Genomic DNA, 27,262 nt, shown 5'->3' with positions numbered 1-27,262 from the left:
TCCAGAAGTATAGATAATAAACTTGGGTTGTTTTAAGTCACAAACTTTGTAATAATTTGTTACAGCATCAACAGGAAACTATACAAGAGGCAAGATCTCTTCCTTCTCAGACTCAGTTCCCCACCCGATCTTAAAAGCCTCGCAGCAAGTGTCATCACACACTGAGAATTGGAACATCCAGCAGAAATGCTGTCACTTCCAAGTTGGAAACCTAGGTTTGTAGAAATCAGTTTGTTATGGGTGCTGTGTAACTACCTCAAGCAACCATTATACTAATACTGCTCTTAAGGGGAGATATTTCTGCCTCCTTAGGGCTCCTGTAGAAGACTTCGCATGTAAGATATGTAGAATGAGCTGAGAAAGGGGCGCCTGGGTGGCTCAGTCGTTAAGCGTCTGCCTTCGGCCCAAGGCGTGATCCTGGGGTCCTGGGATCGAGCCCCGCATCGGGCTCCCTGCTCTGGTGGGAGGCTGCTTCTTCCTCTCCCACTCCCCCTGCTTGTGTTCCCTCTCTTGCTGGCTGTCTCTCTCTCTCTCTCAAATAAATAAATAAAATCTTTAAAATAAAAAAAATGAGCTGAAAAAAAAACACCTAAACACTGTCTGGTGAGGGGAAAAGCATTTAGAGAAGAATGGAGCTCTTTGCTTGGATCAGTCACTGGAATGGGAAAAATTTGGGAGTGGTTCCCTTAGGCAACTAAGGCAGCAGAAAATTTTGGGATAAATAAATCTGGTGTTCACATCACACAACAAATGATTGCACTTAAAGGAGGAAAAATGAAATAGCAACTCACATGGGGCATGTTTTTTAGAACTGTCAGGACTGATTGGTTTTCTGGGTTCTTCTCCTGGAGATATGCAGAGTCCAGAGAAGGCAGGGCTGGAGAGTGAAAAAGAAGCCATGAGGTCAGGCTTGCCTCAAAGCCCACAAAATAAGCACCTTGGAACTACCTTTATTTCACTTCTGTGAGGGAATTTGGAAAAATCTTAGCCTTCCTACAAGCCCAATGGAATACAGCCACAGCAGAAGGAATTCAGGCCAGACCTTTCCTTAATCCCCATAATGCTAAATAGGGCCTCAGAAGGTACTAGTTTCCCAGGATATCTCACATCCTTAGTATAGGAACATACCTAGGGAGCCCTGGTGAGCACAGCTTCCCCAGGTATCCCCCCCAGACACATACATACAAGCATGAAGTGAGATGCTTTGCTCCCACAGCTTAAGGGCTCACTCCCACAAGGCTGCTCCTAACTCCTAACTAAAAGAAGCCAAACTGAAATCCCTGGCCACCAGGACTTCTGACCAACCAGCTATAAACTGGGGGTTCCCACGATCTCCCTCTAGGTTTCATACTTTGCTAGGATGACACACATAACTCAGGAAGGTTCTCTACTTACATTTGTGAATTTATTATAAAGGATACAACTCTGAAACAGCCAAATGGAAAAGATGCATAAGAAAAGATATTGGCAGGGGGAATGCTTGGAGCTTTCCATGCCCTCTCTGGGAATGCCACCCTCACAACAGCTGAATGCATTCAACCCAGAAGCTCACTGAATCTCATAGTGCAAGAGAGTTTATGGCCCTTTATCTCCAGTGCCACCCACCCACCTTTCCTGGAGGTCAGTGGATGGGTTGGAAGGTTCCAATCCTCTAATCACTTAGTCTTCCTGGTGACCCCAACCCCATTCTGAGACTGTGTAGGAGTCCACCCCTAGCCACTTCATTAGCATAAATTCAGGGGCTTGTTATGAAAAATAAAAGCACTCCTATCACGCAGAAAATTCCAAGGGTGTTAGGAGCTTTGGATGCCAAGAACTAGGGATAAAAACCAAATACATTATTATATCACAAATACTCTTGCAAAATTTGATATACCAGCAAACAAAAACCCAACATCATGTTTAAAAAACAAACATAATTAAGTGGGACTTTCTCCGTAATAAAAAGATGATTTGATATTAGAATGTCCACTATATAATCCATGATATTAATTGTTCTATGGAAGAAAATCATACTGTTTTCATATATGCCAAAAAAAATTTCACAAAATTCACCACCCATTCCTGATAAGAACACAAGAAGAAATAGGAATTGATGACTATTTTAATGATATTTAACTGAGACGAATGGAGCTGTTTTAAAATGAAGCCAGATGGACCATTTCAGAAACTGCCTTATGCCTCTCTGTTTGAACTGGGCCAAAACCTGCAGACTGGCCAAAACAGCAGCTGTTCCAGGCAACTGCTTGAAATGTCAGCAGGAGAACAGATCCTGATCATAAGACTAATGGTTGTGGACTCTCTGAAGATATAATCAGTAGTCAATCAGTGTATAACCAAGAGGAGTTTAGCCTTTTTTTTTTTCTTTCTTAACTCATGTAGAAAAAAAAATCCTTGCTTTCAGTCTACAAGTGGGACATTATTTGGTTTCTACCTGAATCTGTGCTCCCTGAATAGAAATGTTTTTATCCTAATAAATGCTCGTTTGCCTCTCATGGCAGCACTCTATTTCCAGGTTAACAGTAGAAACAAGGGAAGAATACCCACTACTCTCACTGTCATTTATCATTGTATTAGCTATATTAGCCAATATAAAAAGGCAAGAGAAATCAACAAGAGCAACAAGAATGGGAAAAGAATAGGTAAAACTCTGTATGAGATATGACAACATGCTTAATAACCTCAGGAGTTCAATGAAAGAAAAAAAAAAGCAAAAACAAATGAAAAGAGAACTTAGTAAATTAGCAGGATATAAAATTAGCATGAAAAGAAATGGCCTTTATATATAAAACAATAATCACAAAGAAAATATAATAAAGAAAAACCACAAAAAGGATGAAATACCTAGGCCCAAGCTTGACGAGAAATGCATAAAACCTGCAAGAAGAAAAACTTGAAATACTCCTGAAAGACATAGAAATAGATTTGAATAAATGGTTAGAACAGCATTTCTCGGAGTTAAGATGGCAGAGGAGTAGGGGACCCCTTTTTCAGCAGGTCCCCTGAGTCGGGCTGGATAGGTACCAGACCATCCTGAACATCCACGGAATCAGCCTGAGATGCAGGAAGATACACCTGGATCTCTACAAATGAACATCTCCAGCGCTGAGTATTGAGGTACGAAGGGGGGAGCCGTGAAACCACGCAGAGATATCAGAAGATAAATGGAAGGGGGAGGGAGACACCACATTTGGGTGCCAGGAAGCGGTAGCCACCTGCACGGGGGAGCGAGCGGACTCGTGGACCGGCACCCACAAGAGATAGACTGAGACCGTGAGCCGGGGAACGTGCGCCACCAGACTTCTCACGGAGCTCCAGTGTGCTCACTGGATCCAGACTGAGACCGGGAGCTCCAGGCACAGGGGCAGCTGGCGGCTGGCGGTGTTAGAAAGACAAGGACAGAGACGCGCCAGCCCTGGAAGTGAGGGCTGGGACACCGGCTGTGGGGCGCACATCCTGGGACACTGCAGGTTTGACCAGCACCAACAGCAACAGAGTTAAAGTGGCCATAACATCAGTGGAGAACAGTCCGTGATCCCTCTGTTCTGAGACAGAGGCTGAGATTCGGCCACTGCTGTTCTGACTCTCAGAAGAGGCACAGCAAACCACCAAGGAAAGCCGCCAGAGAGCAAAAGCCTGGAAACACCAGCTCACAGGGTGCCCACCCCCATACCACCTCGCAGGGGACACGGAGACTCTACCCAAACAGAGTTGCCTGAGCATCAGCACGGCAGGCCCCTCCCCCAGAAGGCAGGCTGAAAAATCAAGAAGCACACATCCCTAAGATCCCTATAAAACAAGTGCGCACTGCCTGGGTCCCAGTCAATAATTTGGGCTCTGGACAACCCCACAACCGCTCCTCATCAGAATGACGAGAAGGAGAAATCCCCCCCAGCAAAGAAAAGACAATGAGTCTGTGGCCTCTGCCACAGAACTAATGGATATGGATATAACCAAATTATCAGAAATGGAATTCAGAGTAACAATGGTAAAGATGATGTGTAGACTTGAAAAAAGTATTAACGAAAATGTTAATGAGAATATAGAATCTCTAAGGGCAGAAATGAGAGCGAATCTGGCAGAAATTAAAATTTTATGAGCCAAATGCAGTCAAAACTAGAGGCTCTGACGGCCAGGGTAAATGAGGCAGAAGAACGTATCAGCGAATTGGAGCATGGATTAGAAAAAGAAAAAGCTAAAATAGAATTTGGACTCAAAAAAATCCATGCTCAGGAATGTAGGTTACAGGAGATTACTCACTCAATGAAACGTACCAATGTCAGAATCATTGGCATCCCCGAGGGGGTGGAGAAAAACAGAGGGCTAGAAGAGATATTTGAACAAACTGTAGCTGAAAACTTCCCTAATCTAGCAAGGGAAACAAATATTCGTGTCCAAGAGGCAGAAAGGACCCTTCCCAAGCTCAACCACGACAAACCTACACCACGTCACGTCATAGTGCATGTCGCAAATATTAGATCCAAGGATACAGTATTGAAAGCAGCCACGGCAAAGAAATTTCTCACGTACCAAGGCAAAGATATCAGAATTACGACAGACCTGTCAACACAGAACTGGAATGAGAGAAAGGGTTGGGGAGGGGGGCATTTTTAAAGCTCTTTCAGAGAAAAACATGCAGCCAAGGATCCTTTATCCAGCAAGGCTGTCATTCAGAATTGATGGAGAAATAAAGACCTTCCAGAATCGCCAGTCATTGAAAAATTTCGTAACCATGAAACCAGCACTACAGGAGATATTAAGGGGGTTATATAAAAGTAAAAAGGCCTCAAGAGTGATACAGAACAGAAAGTCACAATCTATAGAAAAGAGAGTTTACTGGCAACATGGCATCATTAAAATCATATCTCTCAATAATCAGTCTCAATGTAAATGGCCTAAATGTTCCCATAAGATGACACAGGCTTGCAGATTGGATAAAAAGACATGACCCATCCATTTGCTATCTACAAGAGACGCATTTTGAACCCAAAGATACCTTCAGACTGAAAGTAAGGGATGGAACACCATCTTTGATGCCAATGGACCTCAAAAGAAAGTTGGGGTAGCAATTCTCATATCAGACAGATTGGATTTTAAACTAAAGACTATAGTTAGAGAACAGAAGGGCACTATATTATTCTTAAAGGATGTATCCAACAAGTGGATATGACAATTATAAATATATATGCCCCCAACAGGGGAGCAGCAAGATACACAAGCCAACGCTTAAGCACAATAAAGAGATGTATAGATAAAAATACGCTAATAGTAGGAGACCTCAACACTCCACTATCAGCAATAGACAGATCACCTAAGCAAGAAATCAACAAAGAAACAAGAGCTTTGAATGCCATACTCAACAAGTTGGACCTCATAGATATATATAGACCACTGCACCCCAGAACCAAAGAATACTCATTCTATTTTAGCCCATGGAACATTCTCAAGAATAGACCATGTTCTGGGACACAAAACAGGTCTCAACCGATACCAAAAGATTGAAATTATTCCATGCATATTCTTAGGCCACAACACTCTGAAATTGGAACTCACCACAAGGAAAAATTTGGAAGAAACTCAAACACTAGGAGACTAAGAACCATCCTGCTCAGGAATGACTCGATAAACCAGAAAGTCAAAAATCAATTTAAACAATTTATGGAGACCAACGAGAATGAAAACAAAATGGTCCAAAACCTATGGGATACTGCAAAGGCAGTCCTAAGGGGAAATACATAGCCATCCAAGCCTCACTCAAAAGAATAGAAAAATCTAAAATGTAGTTTTTATATTCTCACCTCAAGAAGCTGGAACAGTAACAGAGGGACAGGCCTAATCCACGTACGAGGAAGCAGTTGACCAAGATTAGAGCAGACATCAATGAATTAGAAACCAGGAGTACGGTAGAGCAGATCAATAGAACTAGAAGCTGGTTCTTTGAGAGAATCCATAAAATTGGCAGACCACTGGCAAGACTTATCCAAAAGAATAGAGAAAGGACCCAAATTAATAAAATTATGAATGAAAAAGGAGAGGTCACAACCAACACTAATGAAATTGGAAGGATTATTAGAAACGTTCATCAACAGCTCTATGCCCATACATTAAGCAATCTGGAAGAGATGGAGGCCTTCCTGGAAACCTAAAAGCTACCAAGACTGAAACAGGAAGAAATTGATTTTTTAAACAGGCCAATTAATTATGAAGAGTTTGAGTCAGTGATAAACAACCTTCCAAATAACAAAACTCCAGGCCTGGACGGTTTTCCTGGGGATTTCTACCAAACATTCAAAGAAGAAACAGTACTATTCTAAAGCTATTTCAAAAAATAGAAACAGAAGAAAAGCTACCAAACTCATTCTATGAGGCCAATATTACCTTGATCCCCAAACCAGGGAAAGACTCCATCAAAAAGGAGAATTACAGACCGATTTCCCTAATGAATATGGACGCCAAAATCCTCAACAAGATCCTGCCTAATAGAATCCAACAGTACATTAAACGGATTATCCATCATGACCAAGTGGGATTCATCCCTGGGATGCAAGCGTGGTTCAACATTCGCAAATCGATCAGCGTGATACATCATATTAACAAGAAAAGACTCAGGAACCATATGATCCTCTCAATTGATGCAGAAAAAGCATTTGACAAAATACAGCATCCTTTCCTGATTAAAACCCTGCAGAGTGTTGGGATAGAGGGTACATTCCTCAATCTCATAAAAACCATCTATGAAAAGCCTACAGCAAATATCATTCTCAATGGGGAAAAGCTGGAAGCCTTTCCCTTAAGATCAGGAACACGACAAGGATGTCCACTCTCACCACTACTATTGAACATAGTACTAGAAGTCCTTGCAACAGCAATCAGACAACAAAAAGGGATAAAAGGTATCCAAATTGGCAAAGAAGAAGTCAAAATGTCTCTTTTCACAGATGACATGATACTCTATATGGAAATCCCAAAAGAATCCACGGCTAAACTATTAGAAGTTATAGAGCAATTCAGTAATGGGGCGGGATACAAAATCAATGCTCAGAAATCAGTTGCATTTCTATACACGAATAATGACACTGAAGAAAGAGAAATTAGGGACTCCATCCCATTTACAATAGCACCAAAAACCATACGTTACCTTGGAATTAACTTAACTAGAGACGTAAAGGATCTATATTCTAGAAACTACAAATCACTCTTGAAAGACATTGAGGAAGACACAAAAAGATGGAAAAATATTCCATGCTCATGGATCGGAAGAATTCACATAGTTAACATATCCATGCTACCCAGAGCAATCTACACTTTCAATGCTATCCCGATCAAACTAATGAGGACATTTTTCAAAGAACTGGAACAAACAGTCCTTAAATTGGTATGGAACCAGAAAAGGCCCCAAATCGCCAAGGAACTGTTGAAAAGGAAAAACAAAGCTGGGGGCATCACAATGCCAGATTTCGAGCTGTACGACAAAGCTGTGATCACAAAGACAGCATGGTGCTGGCACAAAAACAGACACATAGACCAATGGAACAGAATGGAGAACCCAGAAATGGACCCTCGGCTCTTTGGGCAACTAATCTTTGATAAAGCAGGAAAAAACATCTGGTGGAAAAAAGACAGTCTCTTCAAGAAATGGTGCTGGGAAAATTGGACAGCTACATGCAAAAGAATGAAACTTGACCGACCACTCTCTCACACCATACACAAAGATAAACTCCAAATGGATGAAAGACCTCTATGTGAGACAGGAATCCGTCAAAATCCTAGAGGAGAACATAGGCAGGAACCTCTATGACATCGGCCAAAGCAAACTTTTTCATGACACATCTCCAAAGCAAGAGAAACAAAAGATAAAATGAACTTGTGGGACTTCATCAAGATAAAAAGCTTCTGCACAGCCAAGGAAACAGTCACAAAAACTAAGAGGCAGCCCACGGAATGGGAGAATATATTTGCAATGATACTACAGATAAAAGACTGGTATCCAAGATCTACGAAGAACTTCTCAAACTCAACACACAAGAAACAAATAAACAAATCACAAAATGGGCAGGTGATATGAACAGACACTTTTCCAATGATGACATACAAATGGCTAACAGACACATGAAAGAATGTTCAAAATCATTAGCCATCAGGGAAATTCAAATCAAAACCACACTAAGATACCACCTTATGCCAGTTAGAATGGCAAAAATAGACAAGGCAAGAAACAACAATTGTTGGAGAGGATGTGGAGAAAGGGGATCCCTCCTACATTGTTGGTGGGAATGCAAGTTGGTACAGCCACTCTGGAAAACAGTGTGGAGTTCCCTTAAAATTTTTAAAATTGAGATACCCTGTGACCCAGCCATTGCACTACTGGGTATTTACCTCAAAGATACAGAAATAGTGAATAGAAGGGCCATATGCACCCCAATGTTCATAGCAGCATTGTCCACAATAGCTAAATCGTGGAAGGAGCCAAGATGCCCTTGAATAGATGACTGGATTAAGAAGTTGTGGTCCATATATACAATGGAATATAACTCAGCTATCAGAAAGAACGAATTCTCAACATTTGCTGCAACATGGAGGGCACTGGAGGAGATAATGCTAAGTGAAATAAGTCAAGAAGAGACAATTATCATATGATTTTTCTCATCTATGGAACATAAGAACTAGGAAGATCGGTAGGGGAAGAAAGGGATACAGAAAGGGGGGTTAATCAGAAGGGGGAATGAAACATGAGAGACTATGGACTATGAGAAACAAACTGAGGGCTTCAGGGGGGGTGGGGGAATGGGATAGACTGGTGATGGGTAGTAAGGACGGCACGTATTGCATGGTGCACGGGGTGTTATACGCAACTAATGAATCATCGAACTTTACATCAGAAACCAGGGATGTGCTGTATGATGAGTAACATAATATAATAAAAAAACATTAAAAAAAACTAAAAAATTAAAAAAAAAAGAACAGCATTTCTCATCACCTTTTTCCATCATTGCCCCTCTGAAGAACCATTTTAGATACTTTTTTTTTCTAACTGTCCCTTCCACTATGAAATTTTAATAGGACAGATATACTGTAATATATGTATTTATGTAAGTATATAATATAAACAATGTAATCAAATTTTTAACATATTCAAAACCATTCTTCTCCAGAAAAAGTAAAATAATTGAATAATTAATTTCTTAAAAAAAATTTTTTAGTGAACTTAACTTTCACTAGATAGAAGAAACTTTAACTAGCTGTTTGATGTTCATTCCCTTATCGTCAACATTTTGACTTCTCAGCAGTTGACATAATTGATGGGTTTCACAATGTTAAACTTTACCCAGTTCTATGATTCTGAAAAATGGCCATGATGAGAGATACCCCCTCAATCTTTGTGGACCAGGAAACAGCTGAATGAAATGAATCTCCCTTCCTTATATAACTTAGATAAGACTGGAGGATGACCCAATTTTAACCTATTTAACCTATTTTAACCAATGACAAGGCCATTCTTTGTCTTATAAATGACTGGCTGAGCTGTTGGACCCTACTGACTAATCTGGACAAAATGCCTGATAACTTCACTTGACCAAATGTTAGTCAGACTTCTCTCCTTCTCCCTATATTGAAATTTGGCCTACCCTATATTCTGAGCTAGCAAAGGATGCAAACGACCCTCTTAACAATGACTCAAGCCACTCCCCAGCTGACTGCAGAGAACAAAATCTACACAACTGACCACCCACCCACTCATCCCACGCTGCCACATCCACTTCTTTCTGGCCTTGTTTACCCTCCTTATAAAAGAAAATTCTTTTCTGCCTGACCTTTTAGACGCCTGCAGATCTTATGGGTGGAATGTTCTCCCAATTACAAGTCTTCCTTCCCTCACTGCACTGATCCTTGAATAGAGTCATCCCTTAGCTAAGTCCAAATTTGTCTCTTATGAGACATGTTGAATAACTTTATAGGATAATAAAACATTATTTTTATTTAATCCTCAAATCCCAAGTCAAACATGGAAGCATGATCAAATATAAACAACTTCCACAAGGCAGCCAATGAGTTCATGCAAGGCCACCTCTTGTGATACAACTTCAAGACTGAGCCATCATTTGAGAGAATGTTCTCCATTTACAGCCACCTATTTGTCACAGATTTGGAGCACTGATCTTTTTTGGTAGCATTTACCTTGCATACATATATCTTCTATGACCTCAATGTTGGTGCTGTTCATGTGATATCCAAGAAATGCCAACGAGAGAGTAAATAATCAGGAACAAGACTTTGTTGGCTAAACTGCACTTTGGAGAGCCACAAACCATTACTGTATCTAAGATTTCCTCACCCCACCCCTGCCCAACAACAGTTTTCGTCCCCTAGGAGGCAGTATCACCCTTATTGAGAATACATTGGCTAAAATGATATAGAAAGGTTCTCTGAACATGGATAGGATATTTGATACGTAAATTAAAATATAAATTAAATATGATCCCAATAAAAATACTAACAAGTATGGTGATAGACACATTAAATTTAAATTCATTGAGCAAGAAAATAAAAAAGCAAGAATTGCCAGAAAATGCCTAGAAAAAGAAGAGAACTGAGATTTAAAAGAGATTTTAAAGTCTCTATCACTAAAATACTGGCTACTGGCACCTGAATAGACATTCAGATTAATGGAATCGTAGGACCTCTGGTCTCTAGGGAAAGATGGATTATTTCATAAATGTTATTGTAAAAAGTAAAACTGGATCCACATTTTACACCACATACCAGGACTAACTCTAAATGGATGAGAGATCTACATATTAAAAACTGAAATCACTAAAATGCCAGTCTTAGTTCATTTGGGCTGCTGTAACAAAATACCACAGACAGGCAGCTTAAAATATCAGAAATTTATTTCTCCCTGCTCTGGAAGCTGGAAGTCCAAGATCAGGGAGTCAGCTTGGCCAAATGAGGGCCCTCTTCCTGGTCACAGACTTATTGTATCCTCACTGGGCTTCTTTTATAAAGGCACTAACCTCATTCATGAGGAATTTATTCTCATGATGTCATTACCTCCCAAAGGCTCCACCTCCAAATACTATCGTTTTGGGCATTAGGATTTCAACATAGGAGTTTTTGAGGAGGGTCAAACATTCAGTCCACAGGCATGCTAAAAGAAAAAAAAATGGTTGAGTTCCTTTTAGGTTGAAAGGAGAAAAGCCTTTCTATTTCTTACAATCAAATGAATACATTTTACTATATTTAAAAATTGCCTAGAGAAAAGAATACAAACACAAATAACAAATTGGGAGAAGATATCTGCAAACTAAAAAAAAAAAAAAGTAACTCTTCCTAAGACCAAAAGAGCTTCACTTTGAAAATCAAGAGAAAGATTAAAAATCATTATTAAAAAGGATAAAACACAGGTGCCTGGGTGGCTCAGGTCATGATCCCAGGGTCCTGGAATCAAGCCCTGCGTTGGGCTCCCTGCTCAGCAGAGAGTCTGCTTCTCCTTCTGCCCCTCCCCCTGCTCATGTTTGTGTGCTCTTTCTCTCTCTTCTCTCTCTGAAATAAATAAGTAAAATCTTTTTTTAAAAAGGACAAAACAAAAAAAGACAATTCATAAAAAAGGAAAAACCAATGGACCATTAAACATCTGAAAAATGTTCAACTTCATTTATATAAGAGAAACCTAAATTGAGGGGCGCCTGGGTGGCTCAGTCGTTAAGTGTCTGCCTTCGGCTCAGGGCGTGATCCTGGCGTTCTGGGATCGAGCCCCACATCAGGCTCCTCCGCTGGGAGCTTGCTTCTTCCTCTCCCACTCCCCCTGCTTGTGTTCCCTCTCTCGCTGGCTGTCTCTATCTCTGTCAAATAAATAAATAAAATCTTAAAAAAAAAGAGAGAAACCTAAATTGAGACTAAATTGAGAAGACTTCCAATTCCAATGATGATTAACATCCTCCTGGACTAACTTCCTTACAGAAAGTACTATCAAATGTAGGCTGTACAAAACACAGCCAACTGAAGGTACTGGGGAATGAACTGAAGCACTTTTTCTGCCAAAAATCTATAACCTGAATCCAATCAGGAAGAAACATTGAAGACATGCAAACTGAAGAACGGTCTACAAAATAACTGACCTGTACTTTTCAAAAATATCAAGATAATGATTAAAAAAAAAAAAAGACCCAGAAATTGTTTCAGATTAAAGAAGACTAAAGAGATGTGATAACTGAATGGAATGTTTGATCCAAGATATGATTCTGGAATGGATCCCAGATCAGTGGAAAGTAAGCTATACAGGACAATACTGGGACAACGGGTGAAATTTTTCTATGAATTCTGAATTAAATAATTATTATGTCTATGATGCATTTCCTGATTTTAATAAATGAACTATAGAGATAGTCCTTGTACTTAGGAAAAGACACTGGTATATTTTTATGGATAAAGGAACATGACATCTGAAAATTATTACCAAACGGTTCAGAAAAAAAAGTATGTATGTAGAAGGAAAGAGCAAACAAAAAACTAAATGTTAATAAATGGTAAATCTGGAGCGTCTGGGTGGCTCAGTCGTTAAGCGTCTGCCTTCAGCTCAGGGCGTGATCCCAGAGTCCTGGGATCGAGCCCCACATCGGGCTCCTCCGCTGAGAGCCTGCTTCTTCCTCTTCCACTCCCCCTCCTTGTGTTCCCTCTCTCGCTGGCTGTCTCTCTCTGTCAAATAAGTAAATAAAATATTTAAAAAATAAATAAATAAATGGTAAATCTATAAGGGCACAGGAGAGTTCATTCTACTATTTTGGGGGACAACTTTTCTATAAGTATAATATTATATCAAAATAAAATTTTTAAAAAATCAGTGTTATGAGAACATTTATTCTTGATTAAGAGGTGAAAGGGACATAACCAAATGTAACACATGAACCTTAAATATAGAAAATATGATAACCAAAATAAATTTAAATACATTCCCTATCTTGATAGTTTTAACAGTGCTATTGTTGCTTTGAAACCATTATAAGTACATTTTAGGGTAAAATGAATTATATTAATGTTATTAGCAACCAAGAACATTAGTATAAAAGGAAAGAGACAACGTATAAAAATAAATAAGAAAATACCCTGTTATCATTGGTCTGAATGGAAATATGATTCCAAATTTATGATGTATGGTTTACACATTAAAAAAAAAGTTTTTATTAGCGTTGTCCACTGAAAAGGCCTAGAAGAAATGATGGCCCTATGGCAATGAATACTCCTAATATCCAGACTGTTGTCTCTATATGCCATGCCGCATAAGAGGAACCAGAACTGCTTAGAGAAATGGCTCATTGCAGGTCTGGCACAGAAAATGTACAAGGTGAACTCGGGACAACTTGTGCCAGAAAGCAAATAAGCTATCCGTTCTAATATGATCATGTCAAAGACACAGGAGCTGACCAGAAAGGACTCCCACTGGCTAAACAGAGGGCAGTTTGAGATTAAAAAAAGAGTAAGGATTACAATGGTTTGAAACATATCAAATGTATTTCAAAAACCCATGAGTCACATGATACTCAAAATAAACGGACTCACTTACTTTTGGGACTATTTAGGAGGTTGTAGGACACCAACTCAATTCTCCGAAAACTTATACATAAAGGGAAAGAATCAAATCGATTTTTGTCTATGTGAACTGAATTTTAAAGATAACCAAATAGCTGACAAAGAATATTTACAGAACTTCAACTAAGAAATGCAGAAGAAAGTAAGAGAATTTTTAAAAAATCACTGTAAGTAGGCAGACAGCCTCTGCTCTGCTGTCCTGCCAACCACCCACTTGTGGTATATTCAGTAAACTTGTCTCACTTATAAATAAATAAATAAATAAATAAATAAATAAATAAATAAATAAATAAAATTTAAAAAATCACTATATGTAATCCCTGATGGAATAACAGATTTCACCATCAATCATAAATGGATGTTATAACCTTTAGGTCACTGTTTCTTAAAAAATTTTTTTCATTATTAGCTCCCAAAGAGGCTTTTTGACATCTTTTTTTCCTATCATCATTCAACTATGAAATTTTAATACCACAGATATACTGTCTTTATGTGTTTGTGTACTGTGTGGCCTCAAGGGCCACAAACCATTATAATATCTTAAGAGTTTTGTACCTGTTCCTGCTAAGAACCAAGTTTTATCTCCTTGTGTATGGGGGGGATACCTTCTTCTATTGATAGGTGAAAAAGGAAGGAGAGCCTTATAAAAGAATTAAGTGGATAGCACTTGAACACTGATCAATATGGTATCACCAGAAGTGGGACACCAGGTCCAGGAGTTAAGATGGCGGAGGAGTAGGGGACCCCTTTTTCAGCCGGTCCCCTGAGTCAAGCTGGATAGGTACCAGACCAGCCTAAATAACCACGGAATCAGCCTGAGACGCAGGATGATGCATCTGGATCTCTACAAATGAACATCTCCAGCGCTGAGTATTGAGGTACCAAGAGGGGAGCCCTAAAACCGTGCACGGATATCGGAAGATAAACGGAAGGGGGAGGGAGCCGCCGCGTTTGGGTGCCGGGAAGCGGCAGCCACCTGCACGGGGGAGCGGGCGGACTCACAGAGGGCACCCGCGAGAGAGCGGACTGAGACCGGTGAGCCGTGAACGCACGCGCCACCAGGCATCTCCCGGAACACCGGAATCCCGGTGCGCTTACTGGATCCAGACTGAGACCGGGAGATCCGGGAGCGCGCGCGGGGCGGCTGGCGGCTGGCGGGCCACCTGCACGGGGGAGCGGGCGGACTCGCGGTCGGCACCCGCGAAACAGCAGACTGAGACCCTGAACCGGGTGCGCGCGCCACCAGGCTTCTCATGAAACTCCGGAATCGAGGTGTGCTCACCGGGCATAGACTGAGACCGGGAGACCTGGGAGCGCGCGGGGCGGCCGGTGGCTGGCGGCATTAGAAACACAAAGGACAGAGACGGGGTGGCCGGTGGCTGGCGGCATTAGAAACACAAAGGACAGAGACGCGCCGGCCCTGGAACTGAGGGCAGGGACGCCGAGTTGGTGCGCACATCCCGGGACGCCGCAGGGTTGAGCAGCACCAACAGTAACAGAGTTAAAGTGGCCAGAACATCAGTGGAGAACGGGCCGCAATCCCTCTGTTCTGCGACAATGCAGCCTCTGCTGCTCTGACCCTCAGAAGAGGCATAGCCGGCCGCCAGGGAAAGCCGCCAGAGAACAAAAGCCTGGAAATACCGGCTCAGAGAGCGCCCATCCCCATCCTCCCTCGCAGGGGACACGGAGACTCTAACCAAACAGGGTTGCCTGAGTATCGGCGCAGCAGGCCCCTCCCCCAGAAGGCAGGCTGAAAAATCAAGAAGCCCACAACCAGAGGCGCCTGGGTGGCGCCGTCATTGAGCGCCTGTCTTCGGCTTAGGGCGTGATCCCAGCGTTCCGGAAAGGAGTCCCTCATCGGGCTCCTCCGCTGGGAGCCTGCTTCTTCCTCTCTCACTCCCCTACTTCTGTTTCATCCTTCCTGACTGTCTGTCTCCCTCTCTCAGATAAGTAAATAAATAAAATCTTTAAAGAAGAAGCCCACATCTCTAAGATCCCTATAAAACAAGGGGCACGGCCTGGGACCCAGTCAATAATTTTGGGCTCTGGAAACCCCGCAACCTCTCTTCATCAGAATGACAAGAAGGAGAAGCCCCCCCCAGCAAAGAAAAGGCAGTGAGTCAGTGGCCTCTGCCACAGAAGTAACGGATATGGATATAACCAAATTATCAGAAATGGAATTCAGAGTAACAATGGTCAAGATAATGAGTAGACTTGAAAAAAGTATTCAGGAAAATATTACTGAGAATATACAATCCCTAAGGGCGGAAATGAGAGCGAATTTGACAGAAATTAAAAATTCTATGAGCCAAATGCAGGCAAAACTAGAGGCTCTGACGGCCAGGGTCACGGAAGCGGAGGAAAGGGTTAGTGAATTGGAGGATGGGTTAATAGAGGAAAAAATAAAAATAGAAGATGGTCTTAAAAAAATCCACGCCCACGAATGTTGGCTACGGGAGATTACTGACTCAACGAAACGATCCAATGTTAGAATCATCGGCATCCCCGAGGGGGTGGAGAAAACCAGAGGTCTAGAAGAGATATTTGAACAAATTGTAGCTGAAAACTTCCCTAATCTAGCAAGGGAAACAAAAATTCGTGTCCAAGAGGCAGAGAGGACCCCTCCCAAGCTCAACCATGACAGACCTACACCACGTCACGTCATAGTGCAATTCGCAAATATGAGATCCAAGGAAACAGTATTGAAAGCGGCCAGGGCAAAGAAATTTCTCACGTACCAAGGCAAAGGCATCAGAATTACGTCAGACCTGTCTACACAGACCTGGAATGAGAGAAAGGGTTGGGGGAGCATTTTTAAAGCCCTTTCAGAGAAAAACATGCAGCCAAGGATCCTTTATCCAGCAAGGCTGTCATTCAGAATTGATGGAGAAATAAAGACATTTCAGAAAGGACAGTCACTAGCCAATTTCGTAACCACGAAACCAGCCCTACAGGAGGTATTACGGGGGGTTCTATAAAAGTAAAAAGGCCCCAAGAGTGATACAAAACAGAAAGTCACAGCCAATACAAACAAAGACTTTACTGACAACATGGCAGAATTAAAAGCATATCTCTCAGTACTCAGCCTGAACATTAATGGTTTAAATTCTGGTTTCAAACGCCACAGGGTTGCAGATTGGATAAAAAGAAATGACCCATCCATTTGCTGTCTACAAGAGACTCATTTCGAACCCAAAGATGCATTCAGACTGAGAGTAAGGGGATGGAGTACCATCTTTCACGCAAATGGACCTCAAAAGAAAGCTGGGGTAGCAATTCTCATATCAGATAAATTGGAGTTTAAACTACAGACTATAGTTAGAGATGCAGAAGGGCACTATATTATTCTTAAAGGAAGTATTCAACAAGTGGATATGACAATTATAAATATATATGCCCCCAACAGGGGAGCAGCAAGATACACAAGCCAACTCTTAACCAGAATAAAGAGACATATAGATAAAAATACATTAATAGTAGGGGACCTCAACACTCCACTCTCAGAAATAGACAGAACACCCTGGCAAAAACTAAGCAAAGAATCAAAGGCTTTGAATGCCATACTCGACGAGTTGGACCTCTTAGATATATATAGAACACTACACCCCAGAACCAAAGAATACTCATTCTATTCTAATGCCCATGGAACATTTTCAAGAATAGACCATGTTCTGGGACACAAAACAGGTCTCAGCCGATACCAAAAGATTGAAATTATCCCCTGCATATTCTCAGACCACAACGCTCTGAAATTGGAACTCAACCACAAGGAAAAATTTGGAAGAAACTCAAACACTTGGAGACTAAGAACCATCCTGCTCAGGAATGACTCGATAAACCAGGAAATCAAAAATCAAATTAAACAATTTATGGAGACCAATGAGAATGAAAATACAACAGTCCAAAACCTATGGGATACTGCAAAGGCAGTCCTAAGGGGGAAATACATAGCCATCCAAGCCTCACTCAAAAGAATAGAAAAATCTAAAATGCAGTTTTTATATTCTCACCTCAAGAAGCTGGAACAGCAACAGAGGGACAGGCCTAATCCACGCACAAGGAAGCAGTTGACCAAAATTAAAGCTGAAATCAATCAAGCAGAAACCAGAAGTACAGTAGAGCAGATCAACAGGACTAGAAGCTGGTTCTTGGAGAGAATCAATAAAATTGACAGACCACTGGCAAGACTTATCCAAAAGAAAAGAGAAAGGACCCAGATTATTAAAATTATGAATGAAAAAGGAGAGGTCACGACCAACACCATTGAAATTGGAAGGATTATTAGAAATTTTTATCAACAGCTATATGCCAATAAACTAAGCAATCTGGAAGAGATGGAATCCTTCCTGGAAACCTATAAACTACCAAGATTGAAACAGGAAGAAATTGATTTCTTAAACAGGCCAATTAATTATGAAGAAATTGAGTCAGTGATAAACAACCTTCCAAATAACAAAACTCCAGGCCCGGACGGCTTTCCTGGGGAATTCTACCAAACATTCAAAGAAGAAATAATACCTATTCTCCTAAAGCTATTTCAAAAAATAGAAACAGAAGGAAAGCTACCAAACTCATTCTATGAGGCCAATATTACCTTGATCCCCAAACCAGGCAAAGACCCCCTCAAAAAGGAGAATTACAGACCGATTTCCCTAATGAATATGGATGCCGAAATCCTCAACAAGATCCTGGCTAATAGAATCCAACAGTTCATTAAAAGGATTATCCACCACGATCAAGTGGGATTCATACCTGGGATGCAAGCGTGGTTCAATATTCGCAAATCAATCAGCGTGATACATCATATCAACAAGAAAAGACTCAGGAACCATATGATCCTCTCAATCGATTCCGAAAAAGCATTTGACAAAATACAGCATCCTTTCCTGATTAAAACCCTTCAGAGTGTAGGAATAGAAGGTACATTTCTCAATCTCATAAAAGCCATCTATGAAAAGCCTACTGCAAATATTATTCTCAATGGGGAAAAGCTGGAAGCCTTTCCCTTAACATCAGGAACACGACAAGGATGCCCACTCTCGCCACTATTATTCAACATAGTACTAGAAGTCCTTGCAACAGCAATCAGACAACAAAAAGGGATCAAAGGTATTCAAATCGGCAAAGAAGAAGTCAAAATGTCTCTCTTCGCAGACGACATGATCCTCTATATGGAAAACCCAAAAGAAGCCACTCCCAAACTATTAGAAGTTATAGAGCAATTCAGTAACGTGGCGGGATACAAAATCAATGCTCAGAAATCAGTTGCATTTCTGTACACGAATAACGAGAACGAAGAAAGAGAAATCAGGGAATCCATCCCATTTACAATAGCACCAAAAACCATACGTTACCTTGGAATTAACTTAACCAGAGACGTAAAGGACCTTTATTCTAGAAACTATAAATCACTCTTAAAAGACATTGAGGAAGACAAAAAAAGATGGAAAGATATTCCATGCTCATGGATCGGAAGAATTAACATAGTTAAAATGTCCATGCTACCCAGAGCAATCTACACTTTCAATGCTATCCCGATCAAAATACCGAGAACGTTTTTCAAAGAACTGGAACAAATAGTCCTTAAATTTGTATGGAACCAGAAAAGACCCCGAATCTCCAAGGAACTGTTGAAAAGGAAAAACAAAGCTGGGGGCATCACAATGCCAGATTTCGAGCTGTACTACAAAGCTGTGATCACAAAGACAGCATGGTACTGGCACAAAAACAGACACATAGACCAGTGGAACAGAACAGAGAGCCCAGAAATGGACCCTCAGCTCTTTGGGCAACTAATATTTGATAAAGCAGGAAAAAACATCCGGTGGGAAAAAGACAGTCTCTTCAATAAATGGTGCTGGGAAAATTGGACAGCTACATGCAAAAGAATGAAACTTGACCACTGTCTCACACCATACACAAAAATAAACTCCAAATGGATGAAAGACCTCGATGTGAGACAGGAATCCATCAAAATTCTAGAGGAGAACATAGGCAGCAACCTCTACGACATCAGCCAAAGCAACCTTTTTCATGACACATCCCCAAAGGCAAGAGAAACAAAAGATAAAATGAATTTATGGGACTTCATCAAGATTAAAAGTTTCTGCACATCCAAGGAAACAGTCAGAAAAACTAAGAGGCAGCCCACGGAATGGGAGAATATATTTGCAAATGACACTACAGATAAAGGACTGGTATCCAAGATCTACAAAGAACTTCTCAAACTCAATACACGAGAAACAAATAAACAAACCAAAAAATGGGCAGAAGATATGAACAGACACTTTTCCAATGAAGACATACAAATGGCTAACAGACACATGAAAAAATGTTCAAAATCATTAGCCATCAGGGAAATTCAAATCAAAACCACACTGAGATACCACCTTACGCCAGTTAGAATGGCAAAAATAGACAAGGCAAGAAACAACAATTGTTGGAGAGGATGTGGAGAAAGGGGATCCCTCCTACATTGTTGGTGGGAATGCAAGTTGGTACAGCCACTCTGGAAAACCGTGTGGAGGTCCCTTAAAAAGTTAAAAATTGAGCTACCCTATGATCCAGCCATTGCACTACTGGGTGTTTACCCCAAAGATACAGACGTAGTGAAGAGAAGGGCCATATGCACCCCAATGTTCATAGCAGCAATGTCCACAATAGCTAAATCGTGGAAGGAGCCGAGATGCCCTGCAACAGATGACTGGATTAAGAAGTTGTGGTCCATATATACAATGGAATATTACTCAGCAATCAGAAAGAATGAGTTCTCAACATTTGCTACAACATGGACGGCACTGGAGGAGATAATGCTTAGTGAAATAAGTCAAGCAGAGAAAGACAACTATCATATGATTTCTCTCATCTATGGAACATAAGAACTAGAATGATCAGTAGGGGAAGAAAGGGATAAAGAAAGGGGGGGTAATCAGAAGGGGGAATGAAACATGAGAGACTATGGACTATGAGAAACAAACTGAGGGCTACAGAGGGGAGGGGGGTGGGGGAATGGGATAGACCGGTGATGGGTAGTAAGGAGGGCACATATTGCATGGTGCACTGGGTGTTATACACAACTAATGAATCATCGAGCCTTACATCGAAAACCGGGGATGTACTGTATGGTGACTAACATAATATAATAAAAAATCATTATTAATAAAAAAAAAAAAAAAGAAGTGGGACACCAGACTTTAAAAGCCTCAGGACGTGAAGTACACAGCACCAACTATGAATTATTTTTGCCCGAAAATGTGATTTATGCAAAATATGATCTGAATTTGATCAAGCCCCTATATCTGTTTACAGAAATATGGGGCATTGGGGAACAAATTATATGACACCACAAGGTAGCAATTAGCCAAAAGCAGAATGCAGAATATTCTATAAACAACCTAGTTTTTTACAGTGATACCTATTAAAATAAAACAAAAGCAAAAAAAAAATAGAAGGGAAACTGTTGTAGATTAAAGAAATTTAAAAGGCTTGGCAACTGAATGCACTGTGTAGACCTTATCTGGACCATGATTTGAACAAACCAATTATAAAAACCTATCTTCGAAAGAACTGTAGAAACCTGAGTATGTACTGTGTATATGCTATTATGGAATTACTGTTAGCTTTTAAAGTTGGGATAACATCATGATGATTATCTAAAAATGATATTCTTTTTGGTTATATATGCATACATATGGATAAAATTATGTAATTCTTGAAACGCTACAGGAAAAAAAGGAGAAAGGATAGATGCAAGGATATCTGCAAATGTTTTAAATTATAGCTGGGTGTTGAGCACATTGGGGTTCATATTATTTTCTTTTATGCTTGAAAATTTCCATAATAAAGTTAAAATAAAAATCTTCAAATTTCCTCCAGAGGGTACAGTTCTCTCTCATCAAAAATCAGGCCAGCAAGGGCTGATTTGTCATTAGCTGGAAAGGAGAGGTGTAGTGTGGTTGGAGAATGGAGTTAGCTTAGTGAGCTCATCTCTGCAGCGCCATCATTTATGGGGACAGCTATGCCTAAGGACCAGTCACTGAATGGCTGGATCCTCCTTAAGATGTTTGTTGCTGGAGGCAGCAACATCTTGAAAAGTAAGAAACTTGAGGGAAGAAAGAAAATGACAACTTATTTTAGGCAAGCTTTTTAGATGTGCCAGATTCTTTTTCCTTTCCTGTGTGGCTCTGTTGGAAAAAGTAGAATGGAGAAAACAATCATAGGATATCAAGCCTTTTTCAGAGCCAACAAAACAATTTAGGATCATCCCCCACAACAACTTCAAGCCAGACAAAGGGTTTGGTTTTCCCCGCAGGGCTCTCAAAGCAGAGGACACTTCCAGGTGTAAACGCTCATTATGGGGGAGCTTCAAAATAGGCACGTTCTCTCTGCACAGTAAAGTGAAGGAATTACAGCAGCCGGAACCACGCGATTCTCAACGGACTCTGTGTCTGTCACACAGAGGGGTAAAGTATACAGGTCGAAGGACCCAAGCCGCCAAAAGCATTAGAAGTGAGCCCATCGCGCCGCCGAAGCGGTCACATAACACATCCCGCGCGGTGGAACGTTAAGGGTAACAGACTCCTGATCCCCTCCTCCCGGAACCAAAGTCACGGTGCCGAGTCTGCCAGCGGAGAGGGGTGCCAAGCGCACGTCCTCTTCACGGGCGCGGAGGAACACCCTAATAGCGCCACGCCCCCGCCGCTCGGCACCGAAGTGACGGTCCCGATATGACCGGCAGAGAAGGCACAGGCACCCAGCAACTGCAAGGCCGACTTCCGTAAGGAATTAACCTAGAGCGCTACGACTTAGGAGAAACGTAGTCCAGAGCCGGGGACGTCGTGTCAGCCCCGAGCCCCAGCCGGCATACCGGTATTCCCGGCACCACATGGGAACTTTTTCTGGGTACTCCAAGCCAAATGCAGAGTGTGGGTCCCAGTGAGGCGGTCCACTCACCTGGCCGCTGCAGACTGGATCCTTGCATCAAGACGCAACGGAATAAGTGTACGAAATGGCGCAGGGACGCGGTGGCCTCCGGGAAATGTAGTCAAAAATGTGACCCCAGCTCGATCCAACAGAACACAGAGGCAGTGGGCACTTTGTGCGGCCCGGAATCGGGCGCTCCTGGAGTCTCCCTTGCTCGAATGGGGGATCTCGCTCTACTAAGGTGTGAGCCGGCCAATTTCCTTTTACTCAAGTGACCCCACAAAATCCCAAGGAGGTTGCCAGAAGTTGGGTCTTGTAGTGATGCTTTCAGAGAAATGTAGTCCAGGGCTGAAAAAGGTGCAGAAGACCAGGAGTTAGGGTCCGGATTTCTCAGACCGGAGCTCTGGCTCAGACGCAGTAGTTGTGACTACCAGGTTTCTGCTCAAGAGGCATGTGGGTTTGACGCTTGCTTCACGGTCGCGTTTTTGTATCCAAGTGTCCTCTACAGGGGAAACGAAGACTGTGGGGACTATGCTGTGTGTCAAATTGCTTTTGAGACTGTGAGAGGGATGTTAGTGGATAAACGTGTGATCCATTCGGGATTATGTGAGAGCGTCTCCGGGACGGTGTGACTATAAGGGTGGTGTCTGGGATTAATCAGGCAGTCTGCAACTAAGTATATTATAATGTATAACAAAGAAAAATTTTCTGTGTTTGGTTTGCATGGTTATGAATTTAGAACAGATTCCTATATAATTAGACTTGTTAAATGAATGATACACCGAGAGTTCACCTGTAGCAGTGAATGTGGGAAAATAAGTGTATGCAGCACTGTGTAATAGTGGTATCTCTAAGCTTCTGTTTCCTCACCTGTAAAATGAGGTTAACATTTATGTAACGTTTTGGAGCACCAATGTCCAATAGAACTTTCTGTAAAACTCGGTTTCATGTTCTGTATTTGCGCTGTCCAGTATTAAATATGGTTAGTTTGAGGAATGAATTTTTAATTTTGTTTAATTTTAATAAATTTAAATTTAAGCAGTTGTATGTGGCTACCTAAATTGGACAGAGCAGCCTGCAGCATCAATTTCCTTGCAAGATTTAGAGGGGGGAAAAAGACTTAGAGGGGGAGAAACTTAAATAATTTCATCTAGCAAATAATTTGAAAAAATGAGTTTTATATTGAAATGAAGAGGGATGGTTGGTTAAGTGTCTGACTTCAGTTCCGGATCCTGGGATCCAGCAGCATATGGGGCTCCCTGCCCAGCAGGAGTCTGCTTCTCCCTCTCCCTCTGCCCTGCTTGTGCTCTTGCTCTCTCTCTCAAATAAAATAAATGAATAAATAAATAAATAAAATCTTTATAAGAAAAGAGATTTAAAAATGCAAATTCAGTCTAAGTCTTTTTTTTTTTTTTTGGAGGAATAATTTAGAGGAAGTCCACAAATATTACATATACATCTCCATGATTTTTGCATGCACAGGCAATCACCACACACAGATCGAGATGGAGAACATTTATTTCCAAGATGCCAGAATGTTCCCTTGTAAACATTGATTCCACTTAGAGGTGACCATTATTTGGACTTCTAACACCATAGATGACTTTTGTGTATTCTTGAACTTCATTTGAATGCGATCCACGTAATGATATCTGTCTGGCATGTTTCTGTCAACATTAAGACTCCGAGATGAATCCTTATTACTGAATGTAGCAAAAATTTATTTAGCCAGCTAGTAAATATTTTAGGTATTGTGTGCCAGATGTTCTCTGTCACGCCTACTCAATCCTGCTATTCTAGCATGAAAGCAGCCATAGACGATATGTAGAGAAGTGAGTGTGGCTGTATTCCAATAAAACTTTATTTATGGACACTGAAATTTGAATTTCATGTAATTTTTACATATTTCAACTACTTTGGGTAAAATTCCAAGGAGTTCCATTGCTGGACTGTGTGGTAAAAGTATATTTAGTTTTGTAAGAAACCACAAAACTATCTTCCAGGGTGTCTGTGCCATCATTTCTTAACTGTAAAATAGGGTTACCTACCTCACCACATTATTAGGAGGGTTAGATAAGTTAGTGTAAATAGAACAGCCCCTGGCACATACTAAAAGCTCAGAAAATTTTACCTGTTATTATGATGTGGTAATTCTGAGTCAATCCCCCTCAGCTTTCTGTAGATTAGGAACAATGACAATGTAAACTTTAATTTATTGGCATTTGTAGGTAAGAAAATGAAGCAAATGCTAATGTCATGTAGAATACCATTTAACTCTATGCCATTTGCCTTCATTTATGGACTTCTGTTGATTCATTGATTTTTTTCCCCTCACCTTCACTGAGGTATGTTTGACATATAACATTGTGTAAGTTTATGGCGTACAATGTGAAGATTTGGTATATATATGTAAATATTGTGGAATGATTACCACATAAGGGTAGTTAACACATCGTTACCTCACAGTTAGCTCTTTATGTATGTGCATATGTGAGAGAACATTTAAGATCTACTCTCTTAGCAACTTTCAGGTGTACAATACAGTATGGTTGACTATAGTTACCAAGCTGGACATAAGATATCCAGAGCTTATTCATCTTTTAACTGGAAGTTTGTACCCTTTAACAACATTTCCCCGCTTTTCCAATGCCCTAGACCTGGCAAACACTAATCTACTTTGTTTCAAGTTTTTTAAGGCCCCACACGTAAGTGAGATGATACAGTATTTGTCTTTCTCTGACTTGTTTCACTTAGAATAATGCCCTCAAAGTCCATTCATGTTGTCTCAAATGACAAGATTTCCTTCCTTTTTATGGCTAAGTAACATTCCACTGTGTGGGTGTGTGTATCTATATACAGAAAATATGTTCTATACACATATGATAAACATATACATAAGTACATTTATATATAACATTTTCTTTATCCACTTATTGTAGACAAACAGGATGGTTGTCTTCTCCTGGCTATTGTGAATAATGCTGCAATGAACATGGGTGTACAGATACATCTTTGAGATAAGGTTTTCATTTCCTTTGGGTATATACCCAGAAGTGGGATTGCCAGAACATTTGATAGTTCTATTTTAAGTTTTTGAGGAACCACTATACAGTTTTCCATAATGGCTGTACCAATTTACATTCCCACCAGCAGAGTACAAGGATTCCCTTTTCTCTGCATCCTGGATAGCACTTGTTATCTCGTCGTCTTGAGCATAGCCATTCTAATAGATGTAAGGTGATATTTCCTTGTGGTTTTGATTTTATTTAATTTGATGTTTACTGATATCAAGCATCTTTTCATGTAACTGTTGACCATTTGTAGGTAGTCTTTAGAAAAATGTCTATTCAAGTCCTCTGCCCATTTTTAAATCACATTGTGGGTTTTTTTTTTTCCTTTTGAGTTGTATGAGTTCCTGACATATCAGATATACAGTTTGCTAATATTTTCTCGCATTCCAAGGGCTGCCTTTGCATTTTGTTGATTCTTTTGCTGTGCAGAAGCTTTTTAGTTTGATGTAGTGCCATTTGTTTACTTTTGCTGTTGTTGCCTATGCTTTTGGTTTCATATCCAAAATATCATTGCCAAGACCAGTTTTCCAGTGTTTTCCTCTAGAAGTTTTATGGTTTCAGGTTTTATATTTAAGTATTTAGTCCACTAAGTTTAGTCCAAACTTAATTTTTGTGGGGCACATGGGTGGCTCAGTTGGTTAAGTGTCGGACTCTTGATTTCAACTCAGGTCATGACCTGAGTCACGACTCACTCTGCATTGGGCTCTGAGATTGGGGAGTTTGCCTGAGATTCTCTCTCTCCCTCTGCCCCTCCTCCCCCCTCCCCATGCTTAAGAGTGCATAACTTTCCACACATTTTACTACCTATTGATGCCTTTGTAGCTGTTAGGTTTCTGATGTATATATGTATTTTATAAATGTAATTATATGGTGCATGATGTGTTATGAACAAATTCTACTCCTGGGAGGATATCCTGATTCTTTTTCACATTCTAAAGCTATTGCTGCAATTTAGCATTTAATGACTACGTTAGTATTCTATTATGTGGACTTACTGTAACTTATTTAACAAGCCAGCCATTGCTAGATTCATAAAGCCGAATGCTATCTCCAACTTCCTGAATATAGGAACTTGTGTTTTTTATCTTTCAAAGGTACGAATACTTAGGAATGTGCTTCTGCAATGTGAAATACACCTGACTGTACCCACTCAGTTGTGATGTTGCAGCTGGATCATTTCTTTAGTCAGTTAGTTGTGCCTTACTGATTAAGAATATTTCCCACACAACAATTCACAATCTGACTTCTAGAGAATATTGCTTACTTTATTAGAATTCTGGGGAATCTTCCAGGTGCTCAGCTAGATTTCTGAAGGATTGATTTACATCTGTAGATATTATTATAGGCAACTCTGATGTGTTATTCTTGGAGTTTCATCATCTTAATATTTCAAGATGAACTTTTACCCTGCCCTAGCACTTCTTATACTGGCCCTTACCCTGATGGCCAAGAGGACTGTCTGGATTTCTGTATAGGCACAACCTGTTTAAGTCCCAATGCAGATATTTCCATTTCTAAGCCAGAAGAATTCCATTATTGGAGAACTAGTTTCCACTCTAGTTGATCGGTAGAGGAATGGCACAAAACCTTTCTCCAGGTAACTGAAAAGCAACAAGCATTTTAGAAGCCATTAAAGATAAAAACATAGGACTAAGGCTTAAATATTTATTTTATTTTTTAAATGT

At 40.7% G+C, this 27,262-nt stretch overlaps 1 protein-coding gene across 1 annotated transcript in view; it reads right to left on the bottom strand.

The window, feature by feature from the left end:
* The window catches only part of LOC123797391 (zinc finger protein 571-like), a 41,554-nt gene extending 18,705 nt beyond the window's left edge, over positions 1–22,849 (bottom strand). The window contains exons 1-2 of the mRNA XM_045805273.2: positions 22,537–22,849; positions 792–877 (exon numbers count right to left, since the gene is read on the bottom strand). Of these exons, the coding sequence (XP_045661229.1) occupies positions 792–877; positions 22,537–22,564 (114 nt within the window). The 5' untranslated portion in view covers positions 22,565–22,849. The remainder of the gene's footprint in view (positions 1–791; positions 878–22,536) is intronic.
* Between the last annotated feature and the right edge of the window lie 4,413 nt (positions 22,850–27,262).

Source organism: Ursus americanus, chromosome 21 (genome assembly GCF_024610735.1).
Source record: "Ursus americanus isolate L20-20 chromosome 21, mUrsAme1.1.p, whole genome shotgun sequence".
Lineage (NCBI taxonomy): Eukaryota > Metazoa > Chordata > Mammalia > Carnivora > Ursidae > Ursus > Ursus americanus.
Note: the sequence above shows the minus strand (reverse complement) of the source record. Positions and strands in the feature narration are given on the sequence as shown.